The sequence below is a fragment of the Eleutherodactylus coqui genome, chromosome 4 (assembly GCF_035609145.1).
Source record: "Eleutherodactylus coqui strain aEleCoq1 chromosome 4, aEleCoq1.hap1, whole genome shotgun sequence".
NCBI lineage: Eukaryota > Metazoa > Chordata > Amphibia > Anura > Eleutherodactylidae > Eleutherodactylus > Eleutherodactylus coqui.
In genome coordinates, this window is record NC_089840.1 from 28,282,044 (window position 1) to 28,306,901 (window position 24,858).

Below are 24,858 nucleotides of genomic sequence, written 5' to 3' on the forward strand. Positions count from 1 at the left end.
TTTGTACATCTCCCAAAGACTTCTATGGGGACCTATGTTGTGCAAATACCCAGGATAATAGAGCAGGTCCTATTCCTCATTTACAATGTACACACAGCCTCACAGCGCACAAAACTCGCGTAAGATTGACGCTCCTGTGAATGTAGCCTTGGATTAAACATACAAGTTCCACATTGCACTCTGAGGCCTTAGTCACACGGGCGTTTTTTCCCGCGATTTGCAGATCGCATGACGGATGACAGCCAAAAAAATAGCCCGAAAAAACTGTTCCTAGCCGCGTTTCAATAGAAACGGGCCGGAGCAGTGCAGCGCTGTTCAGTGCATTGAATTCAATGGAGCCGGCAATACAGCCGGCTCCATTGAAAGCAATGGGCTGCCGGCGATCTCACAATGAATTTTCGGGAAGGGCTTAAATATATAAGCCCTTCCCTGCAATTCATCCAGAAATGTATAAAAATAAAAAAAATATATACTCACCTGGTCCCGGCAGACGGAGTTCAGCCGTGGCCGGTGGCAGTGCTCCTGAACTGCTGTGAGTAGTATTCAGCAGCCGGGGATTTAAAATCCCCACCTGCTGAATGAGCTGCCTTTGATTGGTCACAGCCTGACCAATCAGAGGCAGCTCTCACTGACACCCATTCATGAATTCATGAATGGGTGAGTGAGTGCTGCCTCTGATTGGCTCAGCGCAGGGACCAATCAGGGGCAGCTCTCAGCTGCCAGGACAAGGTGAGTATATATATTTTTTTTGTTTTTACACATTTCTGGATGAATTTCAGGGAAGGGCTTATATTTTTAAGCCCTTCCCGAAAATTCATCTGCGCTCGCCAGCAGCCCATTGCTTTCAATGGAGCTGGCTGTATTGCTGGCTCCATTGAATTCAATGGGCAAACATCGTTCTTCTCTGCCACAGCTGTTACAGCTGTGGCAGAGAAGAAGGATTTGATTTCTATATGTTCTCAATGGGATCGGCGCTGCTGCCGCCGGCCCCATTGAGCGCATATAGAGAAGAGAACAGGAATCGCAGATCGCAGATAGGTGCGATCTGCGATTTCTGTTCTATAATTTATCGGACGAGCGCATAAAAAGCGCTCATGTGTCCGATACCATTGCAAAGCAATGGTTTTATAAAATCGCCGGACGCATGCGCATGCGCAAATCGCGTGAAAAAACGCCCGTCTGACTGAGCCCTTACACTGAACGGCCCTTTATTAGAGACCCCGGCACACTCACATTTTGCACTTCCCTGTATGGGAATTCTCCCTGTGACCCTGGAATGCGGCATAAAATCACGTTACAAGTTTTCCGTGGATCAGTTTCAGTGTGAATCCACATTAGATGGGAAAATCCAGCGACCTGAGCGACTTCCAATGAGGCCGGGTCATCGGTGCTAGATTAGCCGGGCCGGGATGTCACTGCCAATCTTGTGGGGGTTTCTTTGTGTAATAGTGTGGAGAGTATACATGGAATGATTGCGGTCCTAAAAGCCCAAGAAGGTCCAAAGTGCTACAAGATGGGGGGGCTGTGATAATCAATGGCCATTCAGTGTCTGCTGGTCGCACACAACACTTCTGCCTGTATAATACGGATTCTGATTTCTTTCAGCTTCTGTACAGATGTAGCAATCATTACCATGACTGACACTGCATTGTAGTGGAGTTATAAGGATGCATTACATGTCAAGTTAACTTTTGCTACATCTATTATTCTGTATGCATTTATGTACTCTACATGAGATACATTTTTTCTATCTATCTATCTCATATCTATCTATCTATAATCTCTAGGATCACAGTTCCTACCTAACTCCAAGACCAGGAGCAACAACCCATATCTATCTATCTATCTATCTATCTATCTATCTATCTATCTATCTATCTATCTATCTATCTATCTATCTATCTATCTCATATCTATCTATCTGCTATCTATCTATTTATCTCATATCTATCTATCTATCTATCTATCTATCTGCTATCTATCTATTTATCTCATATCTATCTATCTATCTCTCATATCTATCTATCTATCTATCTATCTAATATCTATCTATCTATCTATCTATCTATCTATCTCATATCTATCTCATATCTATCTATCTATCTATCTATCTATCTATCTCATATCTATCTCCTATCTATGTATTTATCACATATCTATCTATCTGCTATCTATCTATTTATCTCATATCTATCTATCTATCTATCTATCAATCTCCTATCTATCTATCTCCTATCTATCTAATATCTATCTATCTATCTATCTATCTATCTATCTATCTATCTATCTATCTATCTATCTCACATCTATCTATCTATCTCACATCTATCTATCTATCTATCTATCTCATATCTATCTATCTATCTATCTCATATCTATCTATCTATCTATCTATCTATCTATCTATCTCATATCTATCTATCTATCTCATATCTATCTATCTATCTATCTATCTATCTCATATCTATCTATCTATCTCATATCTATCTATCTATCTATCTATCTCATATCTATCTATCTATCTATCTATCTATCTATCTATCTATCTCATATCTATCTATCTATCTATCTATCTATCTATCTATCTATCTATATATCTCATATCTATCTATCTATCTATCTCATATCTATCTATCTATCTCACATCTATCTATCTATCTATCTATCTATATATCTCATATCTATCTATCTATCTATCTCATATCTATCTATCTATCTATCTATCTATCTATCTATCTATCTATCTATCTCATATCTATCTATCTATCTATCTCATATCTATCTATCTATCTCACATCTATCTATCTATCTCACATCTATCTATCTATCTATCTATCTATCTATCTATCTATCTATCTATCTATCTATCTATCTATCTATCTATCTATCTATCTATCTATCTATCTATCTATCTATCTATGTCTCTCTCACCTACCTGCCATATTACTATTTCTTAGTATCTTTAATCATTATATCCCTTTTCCTCATAGATTTAATTTCAACATTCAGCAAGTTCATCCACGAAGCCGTAGAAGATTATGCTGAAAAAAATAAGATTTCGTCCTTCTCAGCTGGAAACTTGGATCTTCTGACCCCACATGTGATAACTTACTGCAAGGACAAGATTGCGGATTCATTGCACCACCAGGTTAATGAACAGAAAGCCCGTTTCCTTAATATGCAGGACCTTCGAGCTTCCGTCCAGCACTCGCAAACTTTTAGAATTAAGAAGCCATTACTTTAATATTACTTAACCCCTTAAGAACCGCATTTTTTTTTCATTTTTGCTTTTTCCTCCTCACTTTTGAAAAATGATAACTCTCTAATTAATCCATCAGTGTCGCTTTCTGGGGGCTTTTTTTGCGAGATGAGTTGCATTTTTCAACGTACTAAGTAGTGTACTATTCAATGTAGTGAAAGACTCTTACAAAATTTTAAGTGGAGTGAAATGGAAAAAAAAAAGCACATCTCCGCCATCTTGGGGGAGGGGCGTCTTGTTTGTACGGTGTACTCACTGCAACAACCATGACATGATAACTTTATTCTATGTGTCGGTAGGATTACTACGATGGCACATTTATGTAATTTTTTTTTGCTGTATTAAGCCATTTTCACACGACCGACACATTCGTAAGAGTTTTGTGCTTTGCGAGACGTACAAATCTCGCTTGAATATGAACCCCATTCTTTTGTCTTATGTTTAGATGTGCCCCTCCATTGCCCATTATTTTCAATGGGGTCGGCAGCAACATCACACCGTGTGCTAAATGCACGAAATGCAATGTTTCCTCATTGAAAACAATGGGAGGCACTTTGCGATCCTCCTGACAGCCGCGGCGGAGGATCACTACTTTCCCGAAGTGATGTGAGACAGATTGGATAAAAAATCTGACAGCCACTTTTTTATTTTTTCATCATCATAGTTGTTCGAGGGCTCATTTCTGCCCTGTGTGAGGGACAGCTTTATCTTTCTATTAGTACTATTTTGGAGTAAATATGACTTTCTGATCACTTTTTAGTAAATTTTTTTGGAGACGGGGTGACCAAAAAAGTGCAACTCTAATTGCAGCACTTAAATGCTGCTGTCAGAATTGATGACGGTATTTAAAGTGTTAACAGCTGCAATCAGTGAGAGTGCTGATTGCAGCTGTTGCGGGCAGGTGTCAGCCGACATCCACATTGTATGGAGCAGGATCAACTCCCCATCCCCCTCCATACAAACCTGAACCTCCATGACATAACTGTATGTCATGGGGCAATAAGGGATTAAAGGTGCATTAACTTTTCAGACAACTGCTCATCTACCAGCTTGTGTTTGTCTCATCATTTCTGTAATATACTTGTATTAAAAATGTTGTTGCTTTACCAATGTAAATCACATATGAAGTAGCTGCCACTAGGGGTCTCCCTTCTAGCTTCTCTGCAATCAACTCTCTGTCATTAGGTACAGTGCTTCTGTAATAACAAGAACGCAAGGATGTTTCCATAGCAACAGGGGGAGGAGCTACCTTCACAGGGGGCTACCTGCACTCGCAGACTGCAGGCTAGCAGATCTGCAGACACTGTGGTAATGATGTCCACAGTCACTCTGCTATTACAGCATGTGGGTATGTCAGTCTGTTAATGCACACATTATAATGGGTTTACTAGCCATTTGGCCAGAATGTCTATAAATACCTGATTGTCCTGGATAAGCAGAGGGGCTGGTATTCAGATCAAAGACTGTCTCCCTGCTGATTGGACCAAAGCCAGCTCAATTCAGCATGCACTGTAAGGGCAATAAAATACAGGACAGTGAACTACTGGCAAAATGCTTAGCCTTGGGGAAGAACACCTGAAAATCATAACTTACAGGCATGAAACAGGGTGCAAACACTAACAAGTGAGAGGGTAAGGAGAACTGGGTGTATTTTAGAAAACTTGATGAAAACGGGTATGCTTTAAAAAGTTTGAGCAAATTTTTTGAGTTACATATCATTGACTAGTAGTAATACACTATAGTATGCACATTTGCACATTCAGTATACCGTTTTCAGGGCTTTTAGACTTGTATAGTAAATCATTATGCTTCATATTACAGATTCCAGAATGTAGCAATGGGGCTGAAAAACTAGAAGAGATCCTGGAAAAAGAAAAATGTATTGAGCATGGGAATTGTATGGAACCACCACAGGTACATCAGTCATCAACGGATCCTCCCAAGGTTCTGTATGTGTTTCTTCTAAAAGTTATCATGTAATGACTAGAAATGAGCGAACGTACTCGTCCGAGCTTGATACTCGTTCGAGTATTAGGGTGTTCGAGATGCTCGTTACTCGTAACGAGTACCACGCGGTGTTCGGGTTACTTTCATTTTCTTCCCTGAGAAATTTGCGCGCTTTTCTGGCCAATAGAAAGACAGGGAAGGCATTACAACTTCCCCCTGCGACGTTCAAGCCCTATACCACCCCCCTGCAGTGAGTGGCTGGCGAGATCAGGTGTCACCCGAGTATTGTAATCTGCCCCTCCCGCGGCTTGCCACAGATGCATTCTGACAGAGATCAGGGAAAGTGCTGTCTTGGTGGAGCTGCTATAGGGAGAGTGTTAGGAGTATTTTAGGTTTCAAGAACCCCAACCGTCCATCTTAAGGCCATAAATCTTCTCTATATGCGCTCAATGGGGCCGGCGGCAGCAGCGCCGACCCCATTGAGAACATATAGAAGACAAATCCTTCTTCTCTGCCACAGCTGTAACAGCTGTGGCAGAGAAGAACGATGTTTGCCTATTGAATTCAATGGAACCGGCAATACAGCAGGTTCCACTGAAAGCAATGGGCTGCCGGCGTGCGCGGGATGAATTGTCGGGAAGGGCTTAAATATATAAGCCCTTCCCTGCAATTCATCCAGAAATGTGTTACAATAAAAATATATACCGGCGTATAAGGCGACGGGGCGTATAAGACGACCCCCCAACTGTCACCTTATACGCCGGCAATACAGTGGAGCAAAGAATAAAAATCATTACTCACTTCTCCTGGCGTTCTGCGCCGCTGCTGCAGGCTGTCGCTCCCTCCTGGTCCCCGGCAGAGCAACGAACCCTCGAGCATTGCGAAAATTTCGTCCCGAGTAACAAGCACCCGAGCATTTTGGTGCTCGCTCATCTCTAGTAATGACTTATAAATCAGACATGCCATAAAAGTAGAGCCAATCCAGTTCGTGAAATGACAGCAGAGTCTATCAATGATATCAATGAAGAGATAGTCATACATGCAGTTGCACGAAAAAGTAAGTGATCCTATCTAGATTTCTGCATTGATTACTAATAAAATGTATCGGAGTCACAATTATAGACAAACACAATGTAACTAATAACACGCAGACAGTTGTATCGTACATGTATTTTATTGAGCACGTTGAGTGATCATCCACAGTGCCGATGAGGAAGGAAGAGGAAGCATGGTGGCTCAGCAGTTAGCACTGTTGCCTTGCAGTGCTGGGGTACTAGTTTCAGATCTGACCAAAGACAACATCTGCATGAAGTTTGTATGTTCTGCTTTTTGTAGGTTTCCTCCCACACTACAAAAAATTTACTAATGGTCGAATATAGATTGTAAACCCCAATGAGTGCAGAACATATCAAGTAATATAAAGCTCTGTGTAATATGTTTGTGCTATATAAATAAATGTGATTATTATGAAACACAGGGAGAACATATACAAACTCCATGTAAATGTTGTCTTCGGTCAGATTTGAACCCTGGACCCCAGCGCTGCATGGCAGCAGTTGTAATCATCACACAAACTAATTTTTAGAGGCATTGGTGAAGATTCAGTAATTTGGACCAAACCAAACTTTTTTTACCAAAATTCAGTGAACTGGCCGAACCAAACTTTTCAAAAGATCAGCTAGCACTACTCAGGAGGAGGTACCTGGGCTGCTGCACTATGGAAAGAGCTGTCAGCTTTTGACTATGTCCGCATTGAAAGCAGGCTCAGCAAACACCTGAAGAGCGGGGATCCTGAAAGGCATAGCCCAATAATCGACTATCAATGATGTATCCTGAGGATGGGTCATCAATAGAGATGAGCGAGCATACTCATCCGAGCTTGATGCTCGTTCGAGTATTAGGGTGCTCAAGATGCTCGTTACTCGAGACGAGCACCACGCGGTACTCGTCTCGATTAAACGAGCACTGACCATTGAATTCAATGGAGCCAGCAATACATGAATTCATGAATGGGTGTGAGTGAGAGCTGCCTCTGATTGGTCAGGCTGTGACCAATCAGAGGCAGCTCATTCCGCAGGCGGGGATTTGAAATCCCCGGCTGCTGAATACTACTCAGAGCAGTTCAGGAGAACTGCCGCCGGTCGCAGCTGAACTCCGTCTGCCGGGACCGGGTGAGTATATATATTTTTGTTTTTACACATTTCTGGATGAATTTCAGGGAAGGGCTTATATTTTTAAGCCCTTCCTGAAAATTCATCCCGCGCTCGCCGGCAGCGCATTGCTTTCAATGGAGCCGGCTGTATTGCCGGCTCCATTGAATTCAATGGGCTAACATCGTTCTTCTCTGCCACAGCTGTTACAGCTGTGGCAGAGGAGAACGATCTTTATGCTGACAGTGCGGGGGGGGGGGGGGGGGGGTCTCACTCTCGCCACTATTGTGGCTTAATAGTGAGACCTCGGAGCCCGAAATGCAGCCCTGCATGTTGCTCCTCGCATGCCCTATCCATTTCTGTGCTTTTTACATGACTTTGGTGATTTGCTAAGATTTTCACAAATGAAAACCTTAGCGGAGCACCAATCATATACAAAAATGCTCGAGTCGCCCATTGACTTCAATGGGGTTCGTTACTCAAAACGAACTCTCGAGCATCACTGAAAGTTCGACTCGAGTAACGAGCACTCAAGCATTTTGGTGCTCGCTCATCTCTAGTCATCAATAATTAAGTCTGTAATCACTTTTGGAATACGGCTACACTTTCTGTTGTTCTTTTTGCCAAATGGCCGCCACAGCTGAATACAAAAGGATAGGGTCTGTGTTAATAGATAAACTATAATTACCAAACTTTGGCCTTTGCTCTCACTTCTGATTTACTCATAAGCCGGAGATTTTATGCTTTTGGGTCGAAATTGCCTTTAAAGGTTTCTAGATTGTTGTGTAATAGCAAAACTATTTGCTTTGAAGACAATACATGGGATGTTCTTTTACTGTAATCCTTTGATGTAATTATGTGTAGCATACATCTTTCTTGTGTGTTAGGTTACCAATGATGTGGACCCATTTATAAAGTTCATGTCTGAACATCAGAAGCAACAACAAGAGATCCAGTGCAAAATATTGAAGACCCTAGTAGACCAACTAAATCAGCAGCACACCCAACATGAGCACAGCCAACAACAGCTCCTCCAGCAACAGGAGATCCAAGACAAGATATTGAAGACCCTAGTAGACCAAGTAAATCAGCAGCACACCCAACATGAGCACAGCAAACAACAGCTCCTCCAGCAACAGGAGATCCAAGACAAGATATTGAAGACCCTAGTAGAACAACTAAATCAGCAGCACACCCAACATGAGCACAGCCAACAACAGCTCCTCCAGCAACAGGAGATCCAAGACAAGATACTGAAGACTCTAGTAGACCAACTAAATCAGCAGCACACCCAACATGAGCACAGCCAACAACAGCTTCTCCAGCAACAGGAGATCCAAGACAAGATATTGAAGACCCTAGTAGAACAACTAAATCAGCAGCACAGCCAACAACAGCTCCTCCAGCAACAGGAGATCCAAGACAAGATACTGAAGACCCTAGTAGACCAACTAAATCAGCAGCACACCCAACATGAGCACAGCCAACAACAGCTTCTCCAGCAACAACAAGACTTTCAATCCAAGCTGATGGGAGACTTCATAACGCATACAGAGATGCAAAATATACTTTTGCGTCAAGCACTGAGCAATAGTAAGTCTTTAATTTTATGAATTCTAAAAGTCCAGTGGGGTCATGTTTCTCCTTGTGGAGAGCACCACAAGGATTGTCATAGGCCATGCAATGTTTCATGGGAAAAAAACTATGCAAATGTCTGATGGAATAATCTTCCACAGCACCCAAAATTGAAAGCTAGCCACATTATGTATCTGCTAATATCCAACCTTTCTTTTTAACAGGCTTCAACACAACTAAAAAAATAAACCAAACCAGAAACTTTCAGATTAGGAAGTATTACCTATCAGTAGGCAGCTGTTTCAAGGTTCTGTGGGCTGGATGAGATGCAGGTCTGAAGTGAATTGTTTCTCCTTGTGGAGAGCACCATGTAGGCATAGAAAGTCTTATAGGCCATGCAATGCTTCCTGGGAAAAGAGACATGTAAATAAACTCTTATACCAAAACAAGGAACACTGCCTCTCTAGGACAACCTATTGGAAGGTAGCTCGTCTATAATTTAGTATCCAACCCTTTAATGGGACTTGTTATATGATTATATAAAAACCAATTCAAAGACGTCTCCATAATAAAAAAGATAGTCAAGTTCATATAGCAGTTTCAGGGTTCCTGCCCCTCATCAGCATGCAGTAGGACTCTGAATGACAAGATGAGAAGCTGGTGATGTGGGTTGGGAGAGGTACAGTTTCTTCTTGTGGATAGCACCAAGTAGGTGTAAGGAAAATCATAGGCCATGCAATGCTCCTTTGGGAAATTTGTATGCAAATGAGTGATGGTACAATGCCTCTGCAGCAAAGCAAATTTTCTAGAGGAGCATTGCATAACATTTAATAGTCCTTATGTCTAGTTGATGCTCTCCGCAAGGAGATATAGAACCCCTCTGGAGCCATATCACAGGGCCAAACAAGAATGTATACTGATGAGAAGCTAAATCTGGCTAAAGATCTTATCTTTTCCTTATGGTGAAGTCTCTGGTTTGGCTTAAGCCCCATTTACACACAAAGTTGATCACTCAAAATGTGCTCAAAAGACAGTTTGAGTGACAGTTTTGAGTGATCATTTTGCATAGCTACTAATGGGCACTAATGTCTTTTAGTAGCTTATTACCTTCATTTTCATTTAAATGAAGTTCCCTCTGCTGTATGCAGATAACGGCCAGCAGTCTGTTATCTGCATACAGCAGCTGAAAACAATGTAATCAGCGCTCCCATGGACAATCACAGGGTGTGGTCTCTGCAATCAGCTGCCTGGCTGAAGATGGTTTTTATGCTGAACTAAATTTTAAGCGATAATCGTTGTGTGTAAATGGGCCTAAATAATTAAAGACGATTAAAATCTGCTGTAGAATTAAGGATGTTTTGTGGAGTTTGTTGTGGATTTCTAACATACAGGAGATGTAATTCCGCTGTGAAAGTCTACAGTTAAAAAACTCAAAAATCCGCAAAACACATTCTGCAGTTAAAAACGCAACAAAATCGGCATTATTTGGCAAAATCTGCAGAGGACCCCTTGGCATGCTAAGGCTGCCTGACTGAACTGTTTAATTGTATGCCTAGATGCTCTACGTGGTGCGCCAGACGCGAGCGCTGTACAGCTTCTCCTGCGCAGTGATTGATAGTTAGAACTTCCTTCCTGGCTCAGTATCCTCCCCTCCAATGGTGTTTCCTCCACTCAGGACACTGGAGGGGAGACTGAGCTGGGGAGTAAGTTCTAACTGTCAATCACTGTGCAAGAGAATCTGCTTAGTGTAGGACCTAGGAGAGCGTTAAACAGTGCTGTCAGGTAGGCAAGGGGCATCATCTTGTATGATAGTGGGGCAGAGGAAGAAATAAAGGGGCATCATGTGTGACAGAGGGCAGAGGTAGAAATAAAGGGGCATCATGTGTGACAGGGGCCAGAGGGAGAAATAAAGGGGCATCATGTGTGACTGGGGGCAGAGGGAGAAATAAAGGGGCATCATGTGTGACAGGGGGCAGAGGGAGAAATAAAAGGGCATCATGTGTGACAGGGGCCAGAGGGAGAAATAAAGGGGCATCATGTGTGACTGGGGGCAGAGGGAGAAATAAAGGGGCATCATGTGTGACAATAGGCAGAGGGAGAAATAAAGGGACATCATGTGTGACAATAGGCAGAGGGAGAAATAAAGGGGCATCATGTGTGACAGGGGGCAGAGGGAGACATAAATGGGCATCGTGTGTGATGAAAAGGGAGGGGATAAATATAAGGGGCATCTTGTGTGAGGGGAGGGGACAAAAGCAGCATTTTGTGTGACAAGGCAAATGGAGAACCAGGAAGGGGCATCCTGTGTGATGAGGGAGGAAAGAGAGAACCATAAAGGACATGGCATAACTGATATATAGTATCAGGTACGTGTATAACAGAGTCTGATATATAGTTTCTTCTGATGCAGGTAAAACAGAGCACCCTGTCAATGATGATCATGTAAAGGTGGGTAAAATGTACTATTTTTTAGTATACTAGTAAGTGAAATACAAAACAAAAGGTTTAATTGTAGTAAACACAACTGGTGACATCATATATACTTGCTGCAGCTGAATACTGTGATGTCACCACACCAACCACAATAACTGATAAAAAGTATAACCCAAGCAGAAAAACACCTAAGTGTCATCTTCCGCCGTATATCACAACCCAACGTTTGAAAGATAATAACATTTTTTAGGCCTGTTCACATCTCGTCAAGAATTACATTCTCAGGTTCTATCACGTTTCTATTGGTGAAAATGGCGTCCAGACAGAATCCTGGATGGAACAACTTTTTGCACCAGATGTGACGTCCTGACCAACAGAGAAGCAGGAAGTGCATAGCGACATGACTATCGCATTGATTTCAATGGGAATGAAGCCGACACTTCCTCTCCTGTCCGTTTATGACAACGTCCAGCCTGCTGCACTGGACAGCAGGCCGGATGATCAGCTAATAGATGGGGGTCCCAAGCAGCTATCAATCAACTACTGATGACCTATCCAGGAAATAGGTCATCAGTGAAAAAATGGGCAGACAACCCCTTTAAATCCCACTACAGTTCATGAACTTGTGATCACTTGTATTATATACTGCAATACTACAGTATTGCAGTATATAGTACTTCTCAACATTCAAAACAGTTGCCAAGTTTAGAGTAGACTCAGCTCCCACACCCACTACATACCATTCCACCAGAAAATGACATACATTTATTTTTATGTGGTGAAGAAGGGGTTAAGATGACCCTGGGGCTAATTCTCCACCTCCTTATTTGCTAATAATGCAGTTCCTCTGTGGATGGGGGTCCTGCATACATTCTTGCTCTCCAAGGACCCTATAATGGTTGCATGTTTGCCTCTATTATACATATGCCCTTCTTATGAAGGATGTAGCTATAGGAGGGGCAGTTGCACCCTGGCCCTGACATCTGATGAGGCCCGAAGGCCCCTCTGCCACAAAGTAAGACATCGGTATTATAAATGATAGGTGGAGGGGCCAAGAGGCTTCTAGTCTTGTGTAAGCCAGTGATTACTGATAATGATGTGGACTGAGAGAGAAACTAATTGTGCAGAAGAAGGAAAGGGCAGCGGGTACGTACAGGGGGCCACGGAATAGTACCCTGCAAACACACTGTCCTGAAGCTGCCTAAAGGAACATCCTTATTGTCCATAGCAACCAATCACAGAGCAGCTTTGATTTCTTGTACGGCTGAGATAAAATGAAAGCTGCACTGTGATTGGTTGTTGTGGACATCAAAGGCAGATTTACTTTTAGACAGTTTTTATAAGAGTGTGGTGCCGGGGTACTTTTCCATGGCCGACCCTGTAGAGTAAAAAGCAATGAAAAGAAATATAAAGACAGAGGGGGACATTTACTGAAAGCTATACGCCAGTATACTGGATTTCAAAGGTTGCAAATGTTTGTGTAAACACTAGAGATGAGCGAGTATACTCGCTAAGGCACATTCCTCGAGCGAGTAGTGCCTTAGCCAAGTATCTCCCCGCTCGTCTCTAAAGATGCGGGGGCCGGCGCGGGTGACAGGTGAGTTGCGGCGGGGAGCTGGGGGGGGGGGGGAGAGAGATCTCCCCTCCGCTCCTCCTCGCTCTCCCCCGCCGCTCCCCGCCCCCCGCCGGCCCCCAAATCTTTAGAGACGAGCGAGGAGATACTCGGCTAAGGCACTACTCGCTCGAGTAATGTTCCTTACCGAGTATACTCGCTCATCTCTAGTAAACACCTCTTGCACAAACATTTTGCGACTTTTCTTCTGTCTCAGCCGGCCCTGCCACTTTTTTAAAAAGTGGGCCGCCCAGACTGACAGATTTATGTATAATTTATGCCTAAAACTTGCATAAACTATGTCAGAAATATATGCCTGGTCGTGACCAGGCATATACTTCTGTGAATGTGCATCCAAGTTGGGGGTGGGCACTGAATGCATGAAGAGTTGTGCGCCTCTTCATGTATTCAGTGCATCGCGTGCCCTGGAAAATCTTACTAAGCCGGGGGCCGGAAATGCCGGTCTTCGTAAATTTTCCCCAGAGAGTAGATGTTGTTGGTTACGGCGAAGTGGAATACTTTCTTGCCATGGGCCCTCACGAATAATAGCTACACCCCTGACAACCGTACTACCCCGCTGCCCTATGAAACCCGTGTGGAACTAGAAGTATAACATTACTTGCAAATCATTGTCCTATGCAGGTTATGTGGAATATTGCCAAAAGATACAGCAGAAAACGTCTAATTTGTCTTAATCACCACAGGACACGTTATGTAACGAGCCGTCCAGAGTGCAGACTACATGTAATTCCAGTACCGGCCACAGTTCTGGCCTTGCAGGTGACCCTGCTGAACAGTCGGTAGCATTGGCACATTTTGAGGTGAGACGTTAGAGCTATTTAATACGATAACCAATTAGTACAAGAAGTTTTCACACTGACTTTGTAGCTAATATTATTAAATATTCCATTATATTTTCTTTATTATCTGCCATGTATCATCTGAAAGTGACCTCATGTATAAATCAAGTTTTTATATTCAACATTTTTTAAGAATTTTTGTTTTTTTTACATCTTTGATGTCACAATTAGAGATGAGCAAACATACTCGTTTAAATCGAGCTGCACTTTTTTCGAGTAACTGACTACTCGGGCGAAAAGAGGGGCGGCGCCGGGGGTGAGCAGGGGTTGCAAAGGGGAGTGGGGGGGAAGAGAGAGAGCTTCCCCCTGTTCCCCACTGCTACCCCCCGCTCCACCACGCCGCCCCCGCCCCCTGAATCTTTTCGCCCGAGTAGTCAGTTACTCGAAAAAAGCGCTGCTTGATTGCGAAATTGCCCTAAACGAGTACATTCACTCATCTCTAGTCACAATTTATATTAAAATCAGAATATCCTGCAGTTCTCACACTGGCCACTAATCCAAATAATAATCTGATACTTCCTGTTTTGTGGAGAAAACATAGTACTCAGTAGTCATTTCATCATCATCACAGGCACAATTACAATGATAGGTGACACCTGTATATAGATAACAAAGAATCCTCCAGTCACAGCTCACCTCCTCCTTGCGCAGGTCACAGAGCATGCCCACAACACTTTCCTCAAAGACACCCCAACTCTGGGCCACTACACTAGTGCTGCATCAAAGGGGCTACGTAAGATAATAATAATAATAATCTTTATTTGTATAGCGCCAACTTATTCCGCAGCGCTTTCAGGCATGGATAAATGCAAAACAATAGAACAATTGCAACAATTACAATGTGAGATACATTGGGTTAGACACAAATGGGTTGGGGGTGGTACAGGAGGTGCAGGGGGTGGGGAACACAGGCAATAGGAAATTTTATGTACAGATCATTTATTAGAAGGCAAACCGGGTGGGGCACCATAGGGGAGGGGCGAGGGACTAGGTCAGGGGATTTGGTATGCTTCCCTGAAGAGGTGCGTTTTTAAGGCACGTCTGAAATTTCGTGCATCGGGAATTGTCCGGATGCCTTGGGGTAGAGCATTCCAGAGGATGGGTGCTGCTCTGGTGAAGTCCTGTAGGCGAGCATGAGAGGTTCGTATTACAGGGGTGTTTAGTCTGAGTGTGTTAGCCGATCGGAGTGAGCGGGCTGGGTGGTATACTGACAGTAGGGAGGCGATGTATGGTGGTGCAGCGCCATGCAGAGCTTTGTGAGTGAGGTAGAGGAGTTTAAATTTAGTTCTGCAGTGGATGGGCAGCCAATGCAGCGACTGGCATAATGCAGAGGCGTCTGAATAACGACTGGATAGAAAAATGAGTCTAGCTGCTGCATTTAGTATGGATTGGAGTGGAGCGAGTCTAGTGCGGTGGAGGCCAATGAGTAGCGAGTTGCAGTAGTCAAGCCGGGAGTGGATGAGGGCAACCACGAGTGTCTTTAGCATGTCCGTGGTTAGGAATAGATGTATTTTAGCAATATTTCTGAGGTGCATGTGGCATGTTTGGGCCAGAGATTGGATATGGGGGGCAAAGGAGAGGTCAGAGTCCAGTGTGACCCCAAGGCATCGGGCATGCCGTTGGGGGGTTATGATGGTGCCAGACACTGGAATGGAGATGTTGAGGGGAGGTCGGTTAGAAGGTGGAAAGACAAGGAGGTCAGTTTTAGAGAGGTTTAGTTTGAGAAAAAGGGAGGACATAGTGTTAGAGACAGCGGACAGACAGTCGGTGATATTTTGGAGGAATGGTCCAGAGATCTCATGAGAGGAGGTGTATAGTTGGGTGTCGTCAGCATAGAGATGGTATTGGAGGCCGAATCTGTGGATTGTTTGTCCAATTGGGGCAGTATAGATAGAGAAAAGAAGGGGACCAAGGACCGAGCCCTGGGGTACCCCGACAGCGAGAGGAAGTGGAGCAGAGATAGAACCAGCAAAGGAAACACTGAAAGAGCGGTCAGAGATGTAGGAGGAGAACCAGGAGAGAGCAGTATCCTTTAGACCAATAGAGTGGAGCATAGTGAGAAGGAGATTATGGTCGACAGTGTCAAATGCAGCAGACAGGTCAAGGAGGATTAGTAGGGAGTAGTCACCTCTCGACTTTGCAGTCATCAGGTCATTTGTTACTTTTGTAAGGGCAGTTTCGGTCGAGTGTAGAGAGCGGAAACCAGACTGGAGGGGGTCGAGGAGTGAGTTGTCAGAGAGAAAGCGAGTAAGCCGGGAGTAGACCAGGCGTTCCAGTAATTTGGAGATAAAGGGGAGGTTTGAGACGGGTCGGTAGTTAGCAGCATTAGTCGGGTCCAGGGTTGGTTTTTTAAGCAGAGGGGATATAATGGAGTGTTTGAATGAGGAGGGAAAAGTGCCAGAGGTTAGGGAGAGGTTGCAGATTGTGGTAAGGTGAGTAATGAGAGCTGGGGAAAGGGAGCGGAGGAGGTGAGAGGGGAGAGGGTCGCTGGCGCAGGTGGTAGGGCGGGCAGTGGAAAGGAGCCTGGAGACTTCTTCCTCTGTCGTTGGTTCTAACGTAGATAGTGAGTAGGTGCTGGGTGCAGTGCTGATGAAGCTGGGATCAGGGCTAACCATGCAGCTTTCAGAGATTTCTTTTCGAATGTGGTCGATTTTTTCTTTGAAATAGGCAGCTAGTTCTCCAGCAGTCAGGTCTGTCGCAGGGGCCTGTTCCTTGGGGCTGAGGAGGGAGTGAAAGGTCTCAAAGAGTTGTTTGGGGTTGTGGGATAGTGAGGAGACAAGGGAGGTGAAATAAACTTGTTTGGCATGGTGAAGGGCTAGGTTATACATTTTAAGCATGAATTTGAAGTGGAGGAAGTCTGCTGGCAGCTTTGACTTTCTCCACAGCCGCTCGGCGCACCTAGAGCACCGCCGGATGAAGCGCGTTTGGGACGTGAGCCAGGGTTGCCGTGGTCTGCGTTTGACAGCTCGCGTCACGGGCGGTGCCACTTCATCCAGGGCACGGCTGAGGGTGGTGTGGTAGTATTCGGCTGCCAGGTTAGGGCAGGGGAGGCGAGAGATGGGCGATAGGGAGGACTGAATAGTTTCGGCAAACTGTTTAGTGCGGACAGACTGGAGGTTCCTAGAGGTGCGATAGATAGGAGGGTCAGGAGAGATGCTAGGGTGCCTGATGGAGAAAGAGAGAAGGTTGTGATCCGAGAGTGGAAGTGGGGAGTTAGTAAAGTGAGAAGCGGAGCAGAGACGGAGGAAAACTAAATCGAGAGTGTTACCATCTCTATGAGTGGGGGAGTCAGAGATTAGCGATAGGCCAAGGGAGAAGGTAAGTGTTAAGAGCCGGGAGGCAGATGAGGAGCTAGAGTCGTTAGTAGGAATGTTGAAATCACCAAGGATGAGGGTTGGGATTTCACAGGATAGGAAGTGGGGGAGCCAGGCAGCAAAGTGGTCTAGGAACAGGCGGGTAGGACCTGGGGGGCGGTAAATAACTGCGACACGCAGAGGCAGTGGGCGGAAGAGTCGCAGGGTGTGGACTTCGAAGGAGTGAAAGGTAAGCGAGGGAGCTGAGGGAATGACCTGGAAGGTACAGTTTGGGGAGAGGATGATGCCTACTCCTCCACCGCGTCTGTCATCCGATCTGGGGGTGTGGGAGAACTGCAGGCCATCATAGGACAATGCAGCGGGGGAGGTAGAATCGGACTGCTGTATCCAGGTTTCCGTGAGGGCGAGCAAGTTCAAGTGTTTACTGGTGAAAAGGTCATGGATAGTTGGGAGTTTGTTACACGCAGATTGGGAGTTCCATAGGGCGCATTTGAATGGGGCAGGGGGGGGCATTTTGGTAGAGAACAGTACGGGGTGGGCCTGGGTTGGGGGAGATGTCCCCTGCAGCTAGGAGTAGCAGAGTAGCAAGGGTGAGCACATGGCTAGGGGATTTGTGTGGGTGTCTGAGGTGTTTCTTTACAGTATTCGGGGGATGAAGGCGTCTTAGGAAGTTGAACAGTGCATGGGAGCCATACATAGGTGAGGAGAGGAGGGAAGGGCTGATGTGGATGGAGTGTGTTGGGGCTGGGCGTTGGAAGAAAGTGTGAAGGCTTGAAAAGAGGATAGTGATGGAGATCAGTGCAAAGAGGAGAGCATTTCCCTCCAGGCTTTGGACAGTTGTGCAAAGCATGCGGCCTTGAAGAGTAGTTCAGTGACGGAAGACCCAAGGTGAACTTTTGCACCAGGGTTGATGAATAGAGTTGAGCGAACATGCTCGTCCGAGCTTGATACTCGTTCGAGTATTAGCATACTCGATGGTGCTCGTTACGAGAGAGAGAGAGAGAGAATAAAAAAAGCACCCAGCGGGCCCAATACAAAAATGTTTTGGTCTCCCGTTGACTTCAATGGGGTTTGTTACTTGAATAGAGCTTGAATATTCCAAAAAGCTCAACTCAAATAACGAGGACCTGAGCATTTTGGTACTCGCTCATCTCTACTGATGAACCTTTAGCTACATTATTGCCCAAGAGATACAATAAATACAACACAAAGTATGTAATTTGTCTTTATGACCACAGGACACGTCATGTAACCAGCCGCCCAGCGCAGAGACTGCGTGTAATTCCATCACAGGCCACAGTTCTAACTTTGGAGGAGGCTCGGGATCATCTGCACAGTTTGAGGTGAGGCCATTTTGTAATATTGCATTTATTGCAAACCCACCTATTTTTTTACTAGTTCTGCTGGTTTCAAAGAAAAGTGTTTTCAGAAAATATCCTATTGTATAAATGCAATTTTTATTTATGTTAAAGTAAACCTGTAATGCCCTACAAGCCCCATAAACTGAGTTACAGTGCTTATAGGACAGGGAATGGGGGGTCGGGGAGTGTACTTCTTATACTTACTCCACTCCACATTCCCTTACTGTCAGCCCTATAATACCTGCTGCACTCTCCCATAGAAGTCTATAGGTGATAGCACAGCCCACTTTCTCCCCTTCCCTGCACAAGTCTCAGAGCATGCCCAACACACTTTCCCATAGAAGTCAATAGATTCCATCCTGTCCATTGTGTCTGTGGCCCATGAGGCTGCTGTAAAGCATCTCTCTAAATGCTGATAACTGCGGCTCAGGCAAGATGGCCGCCCTGAGACTATAGAATAAAAAAATCTACAATCAGAAAATAAAACAGATGAGAAAATGGAAAATGCTTAACTATCTGGTTTTAATTAGTAAAAAAAACCATGGGTGTTACATCCCCTTTAAGGGGAATCCACTTCATACTAGTGCCTATTGGTTACTGATGCACTTTGGCTTCCGTTTCTTTCATGGTTGTAGCTATAGAGGGTGAAGAGACCGTAGGTGCACTCAAGCCCTTATGGGGCTCTAAAGGCCTCCCTGCCACATAAGAGGACATCAGTACTATAGATGACACCTTTAGGTGGGGGCCCTACTACAGATTTAGGCTTGAGGCCCAGGTGCTTCTAGTTATATCTCTGTTAGGATCAATGGACTGATTTGTCATCGTAAGAGATCTTCAGGCTCCTTCAAGTGTAGACATTGTACGTTCTAAGGAAGCTGAAGATATAGGGATGGGGTTGGGGCCAAATAAGTGGGAGAGAGCCCAGAGCCCAGTCTCAGCATATGAACCACCCATCGGAAGGTCTACATCTCATTTGCATATTTGGCAATAATGCTGGTTTTGGGGTCTGGGGAGCATTGTGAGTCAAAAGACCCCCGGGGGCCAGGACAAACAAAGATGACCATACCAGCTTCAATGATACACACTGTGTATTAGTATCCATCATCAAGACCCTACACCTGCTGTAATTAACCAGTGCTGTCCATATGAGCAGTGCCGGATAGTCAGAGCAGCATGTAGTATCTTAGACTACCAATACCCTACGCAGTAAATACACAGTGTATGTCAGATAGCCAGAGAAGTGCTACGGCCATCTTTGTTTGTCCAGGCCTGGAGGCCTGCTTTAAAAAAAAGTATCATTACACTCGTCATCCTACTCCCACCTAGCATTGGTTTATGCGTTAAAATGTTTAAAATGAGGAATGATATACCAGACATATGAATGAGCTCTGTGAGTCATGTGAGACCCCTAAACTGTATTCTGGCCCCCCAGATTATATAGTATAGCTTAAAAAGCTCAATGGTTTTGCAGCCGTGACCCTACTGACTCCACCTTTGTCTTTCTTTTGTTTAAACTCATACCCCGCTATGATCTCTTCTTTGATTCAGTTCATAGCACTGTGAACATGTCAAGTGGGTGGGTGTTCCCCACTGCTGTCAATTGGTGAGTTCAGACTTGATTGAAAATAAGCACCGCCCACTTGACACATTCACTGGAAGTTGAATCTAAAAAGAGCGGGCCGGGGGGGGGGGGGGGGGAATGAACAAAAGGGAAACTATGCAGAGGGCCCTGCTGACATGAGGGCATGACAGGTTCTCTTTAGAATGTATCCCCTTATTCTATCAGTTTCAAGTAATCTAATAACTCTTTATTTGCAGGTGACTAATAGAGACAAGCCGCCTTTTCACTTATTTGACTGTCATGAACTTGGACAAAGGTTCTGTGAGTGGTTCTACAACTTACTGAACTCTCAGACTCGTTCTCATGAACAGGAAAGAATTAGTTGGGAACCCGACATGTTCTGGAATGATGCTACATTTTCATTCGTGGATGGCATTTCATATGAAAGATACTCTGGAAATGAATGTGTGAGCTCCAAACTGCTGGAAATGGCGCAACAGCAAAAACTAACATTTACGCCAAGGCTTGATAGCGAAAGGTTCAAATGTGTGAACTCTAGGCACGGATTAGTGATGGTCGCCGTCACTGGAATAATGATCAACAAAGACTACTGTTCCAGGGTGTTCAACCAGATATTCGGACTAATTAAGTGTCCGTCCTCCAATACCTACAAGATCAAATCAATTTATCTAAAAGTGGATAACATGAGTCCTTTAATTTCAAAGCACGGTTTTCATGTTCCCCCATTAGGGTACACCACCGAAGAACTGCAAGATTTCAACTGCTGATTTACTGAACTATGTCTTTTGTGACAATATAGAGAATACACCGAATGGACACTTTATTAAAACCCCCCAGGGTTTATTAGAGCCCCCCGCACTCTTACGAATCGAGCTTCCCTGTATGGAAATGATCCCAGCTACCCCGGAGTGCGGCATAAAATCACATGACAAGTTTTCCGTGGATCAGTTTCAGACTGAATCCACATTAGATTGACAATTTCGGTAATCTGAGCGACTTCCAACAAGGACTGGTCATCGGTGCTAGACTAGTCACTGCCAACCTTGTATCCCCTCATGTGGAGAGTATACCAGGAATGCAGTGATCAAGGAAAAACATCCTGTGAAAGGGGATCTTGTGGGCAGAAACAACTCATCAACAAAGGGGTCAAAGGAGGACGTCAAGAATTCTTATGAGGAACAGTTGCCGCACAGTCAAGAGCAGCCAAATACAATGCTGATGCTCCAACTTACATGTCCGAATGCAAAGCTTGGTATTAATTAGCACAGATGGGCTATAACAGCAGATGACCAGTTAAAGCGCCATTGTGTCTAAGAGAAACGGAAAGGTAAGACTCCAGGGAGCAAAATAGCGCAAAAATTGTATCACTGGCAAAAAACATCTCCTGGTCAGATGAATCCAGATTTCCCAGAGTAGGGAATGGCATAAAAAAACGCCCCCAAAACAGCCATTACTCACCATTGCACTGTTCTTCCAGGCAAGAGCTGCGCCCCGATCCTCACTGTTCCGATCCCTGCTGAAACAGGAAGTGATGTTCATCACTCACTAAACTGCTGCAGCCGGTCGGTTGCCCCAGTGGCCATATGCTGTATATGCAGACAAATGTTGAGGCCAACAATCAGTGGTGGAACTCCTAATGAGACTTAGACGGGCGATTGTTCATTGCCTTACCGGCGGCAATAATCTGCACACGGGTAACGCATGAAACGCTTTCCATAGGACAACTATTGAAAATGCATCCCAATGTACACAAACGGAAATCCATTGTGATTTTCCGCTTGCGTAATAAAAATCGTGGCATGCCGCGATTTGGTGCAAGTTTCCGCGATGAACCTTCCATTTGAAGTCAAAAGCTGTGATAAATCCGCTTGCGGTAAAACGCAATGCCCGTGGACAGGCGGCCTAAAAAAATGTAGAAATTAGTTTAAAAAAGATTTTAGAATTATTACTCAAATTTAGCATTTTTTTTGGTCATTTCATCTTAAATAAATGAACGAAGGTATATTCACCTGAACAATTTTTCTATCTGCGTTTCTGAATATTCTTTAATATTTGAAATGTTTATAGTCAGACATGCAAATTTTTAATCGGATGAACAGAACGAGCAAATAAAACTGCAGAATGTTCTATTTTGTTGCGTTTTTTGGACAAAAATCTTCCATTCGAATCTATGGGTGCATTTTAAAAAAACAGATTGCGCTCTCTTGATCTCATTTGGATCTATTTTCAATGCATGTAACCATGGAGACCAAAAAAATAAAGAGAAGCAGTGCAAAGCCTGTACGTTCCCCCCCCCCCTTTTTTCTGTTTTTTGTTTTATGAGCATAAAAATTGGATGCAAAAACGGATAAAAATTGCACTGAAAAAAAAAAAAAATTTGCAGAAACACATGCAAAGTGCTTGAAAATCGCACAAAAAACAGACCATTTTTATACAGATTACAAATGCCCATTTGAAAACATCCACAAAAGTGATCAAAACGTTGTATGCACCCATAATAGTACCAATAAGAACCTTCATCTCGGCCCCTGAATAACAAGCCCTCATGCGGTGCTAACAAAGAAAAACTAAAGATGTGGTAGTCAGAGGACGGCGACAGAGCGCAATTCTTTTTTTTTAAAGCATCTTATCTTTTAAAAGTAGTAAAACAAAATAAAAACTTGTTATAGTCATAACCCTGCCGACCTGCAGAATGAAGTGAAGATGTAAGTTTTTTCACACTTTAAACACCCCGCCCCCCAAAAATTATAACAATGGCACATTTGCATTTTTTTTTGCCATTTCACCTCATTTAAACATTTTTTTACGTTTTTCAGTACATTTTTCGGTACATCAAATGATGGCATTAAAAAATACAACTTGTCCCACAAAAAACAAGCCCTCATACGGTTATGTCTACTGAAGAAGAAAAAAAGCTACATTGTTTGAAAGTGAAAAGAAAAAATGAAAAAAAAAATTGAAAAGCGGCCGATCCTTAAGTGGTTAACCCTTTCCAATCCTATTTATATCCTGGTTTTCCTAGGGGGCTTACTTTTTTACTGCTGTTATACAACGGCGCTATCTGCTGGCTAAAGCCAGCACTGCATGAGGTGACACGACGGATAGGCTCTGACAGCAGAGAGGCTGGCAATATACAGTAAGTGAACCCGACGGATGTCTTCCAACATCGGAGCTGTACAGCCTTAAATCATAATGTCTTCAGACGTTAGACAGTGGATTGGAAAGGGTTAAATGTATTCTTAATTGCATCACATTACTAACAGTAAGGATAGGGAGTTTCTGTGAGGATTGTAGTAAAGTGTCCATAAGTCTCCGTCAGCGGCAGTGAAGACGAGGATACATCACTCGGAGGGATGAAGACGCCGGAGGAGTCTCAAAACGGAAAAAACAGGAAGGCGATTCAATATGTATTGATTTCAATTTCCTTAATGCCATTTATATCCTCTTGGTCATCTGAGCGAATGTCACCGCCTTCATTTCTCTCTCTTGTATTGTAACTTCGATGTTTGATTCTAAAGAGAACTTTTTTCTTGAAATTTCTGGAAAAAAAATAAAAACAAAAATTCCCCCTCCGCTGTACTTTTGGTTCAGTTCACTGCTCACATTTCGTACTGCAGCCCACCACATTCTATTGGAAGGTCCCCCCCCACACACACACACACTCCCCCTGCTCACTCCCGCAACCCACCGCTCACCCCCGCTGGCACCCGAATCTTTTCTTACGAGCAGGCAGGTAATTGAAAAGGTATAATTGCTGCTTCTGTGTACTGACCTCTGTCTTTCTCTGACCACGCTATCACCCTGCAGTGGTCGCAACAAGAAACTCTGAACCTGCACCTGATCATAACATCTGGAGCTGCCTGGAAATCTGAAGTATACTTTATGTTGTTTGCAAGAGATAATCAGACAAGCAAAGTATCTTTATTAGTCTTCATATGGCTTTGAGAAGTTGCAAGTATATATTTGCAGCCTTATGAGGTCATGAGTGTGGATACCTTGCTTGTCTTATTATCTCTTGCGAATGACAGAAAGTCTACTTCAGATTTCCAGGCAGCTCCAGGCTTGCAAAAACAAACAGATGCACTGAGTGCAATGACACATTTGTTTGCAATCTGCCACATTTGGAAGTGAATGCAATGATATACGGCATAGGAAACAGACCCAGCTATAATACTGTCTCAGTTGGTACAAAACCAAGGTTATGACTCAATTAAAGCACATTATCAGTTACATGTGACCTCAGCAAGCCCAAATTAGTGTTAAAACCACAGGAACAAGAAAAAAAATGTTTCCTAGCATTCTTTGTGTATGAAAAAAACTAAGGTTACTTGATTGGAATTAGGTTTAGGGCTTATACAGACGACCGTATATCGGCCGGGTTTTCAGCCCGGCCGATATACCGTGTCCCTCTCTGCAGAGGGAGGAGGCTGGAAGAGTCGGGAGCAGTGCTCTGAGCTCCTGGACCCTCTCTCCGCCCCTCGCCACTATTTGCAATCAGAGGGGTGGGGGTGGAGTTAAGTTTCAAAACTTAGCTCTGCCATGTACCGCCCAATGCAAACAGTGGTGAGGGGTGAGGGGTGAAGGGGAGGGGGGGGGGGAGCAGAAGCTCAGTGCACTCATTACATAGGTTTGGCCACTGCCTGTGTGCAAATGGTCACAAATTAATTGTTTCCCAATGGGCAGCCGGCCTCACCCCTCCTCAAACATCAGACATACTGTACATGCAATTGAGGTCTCCTTCACACTGGCAATCGCGATTTTGCTA

The 24,858-nt window shown here is 44.0% G+C and overlaps 1 protein-coding gene across 1 annotated transcript in view; it reads left to right on the plus strand.

Moving 5' to 3' along the window:
* The window catches only part of LOC136626446 (probable basic-leucine zipper transcription factor Q), a 29,029-nt gene extending 5,372 nt beyond the window's left edge, over positions 1–23,657 (plus strand). The window contains exons 2-8 of the mRNA XM_066601512.1: positions 2,991–3,148; positions 5,081–5,173; positions 8,244–8,949; positions 11,342–11,379; positions 13,681–13,797; positions 18,389–18,493; positions 20,330–23,657. Coding sequence (XP_066457609.1) covers positions 2,991–3,148; positions 5,081–5,173; positions 8,244–8,949; positions 11,342–11,379; positions 13,681–13,797; positions 18,389–18,493; positions 20,330–20,860 — 1,748 coding nt within the window. The 3' untranslated portion in view covers positions 20,861–23,657. The remainder of the gene's footprint in view (positions 1–2,990; positions 3,149–5,080; positions 5,174–8,243; positions 8,950–11,341; positions 11,380–13,680; positions 13,798–18,388; positions 18,494–20,329) is intronic.
* The last annotated feature ends 1,201 nt before the right edge of the window (positions 23,658–24,858 follow it).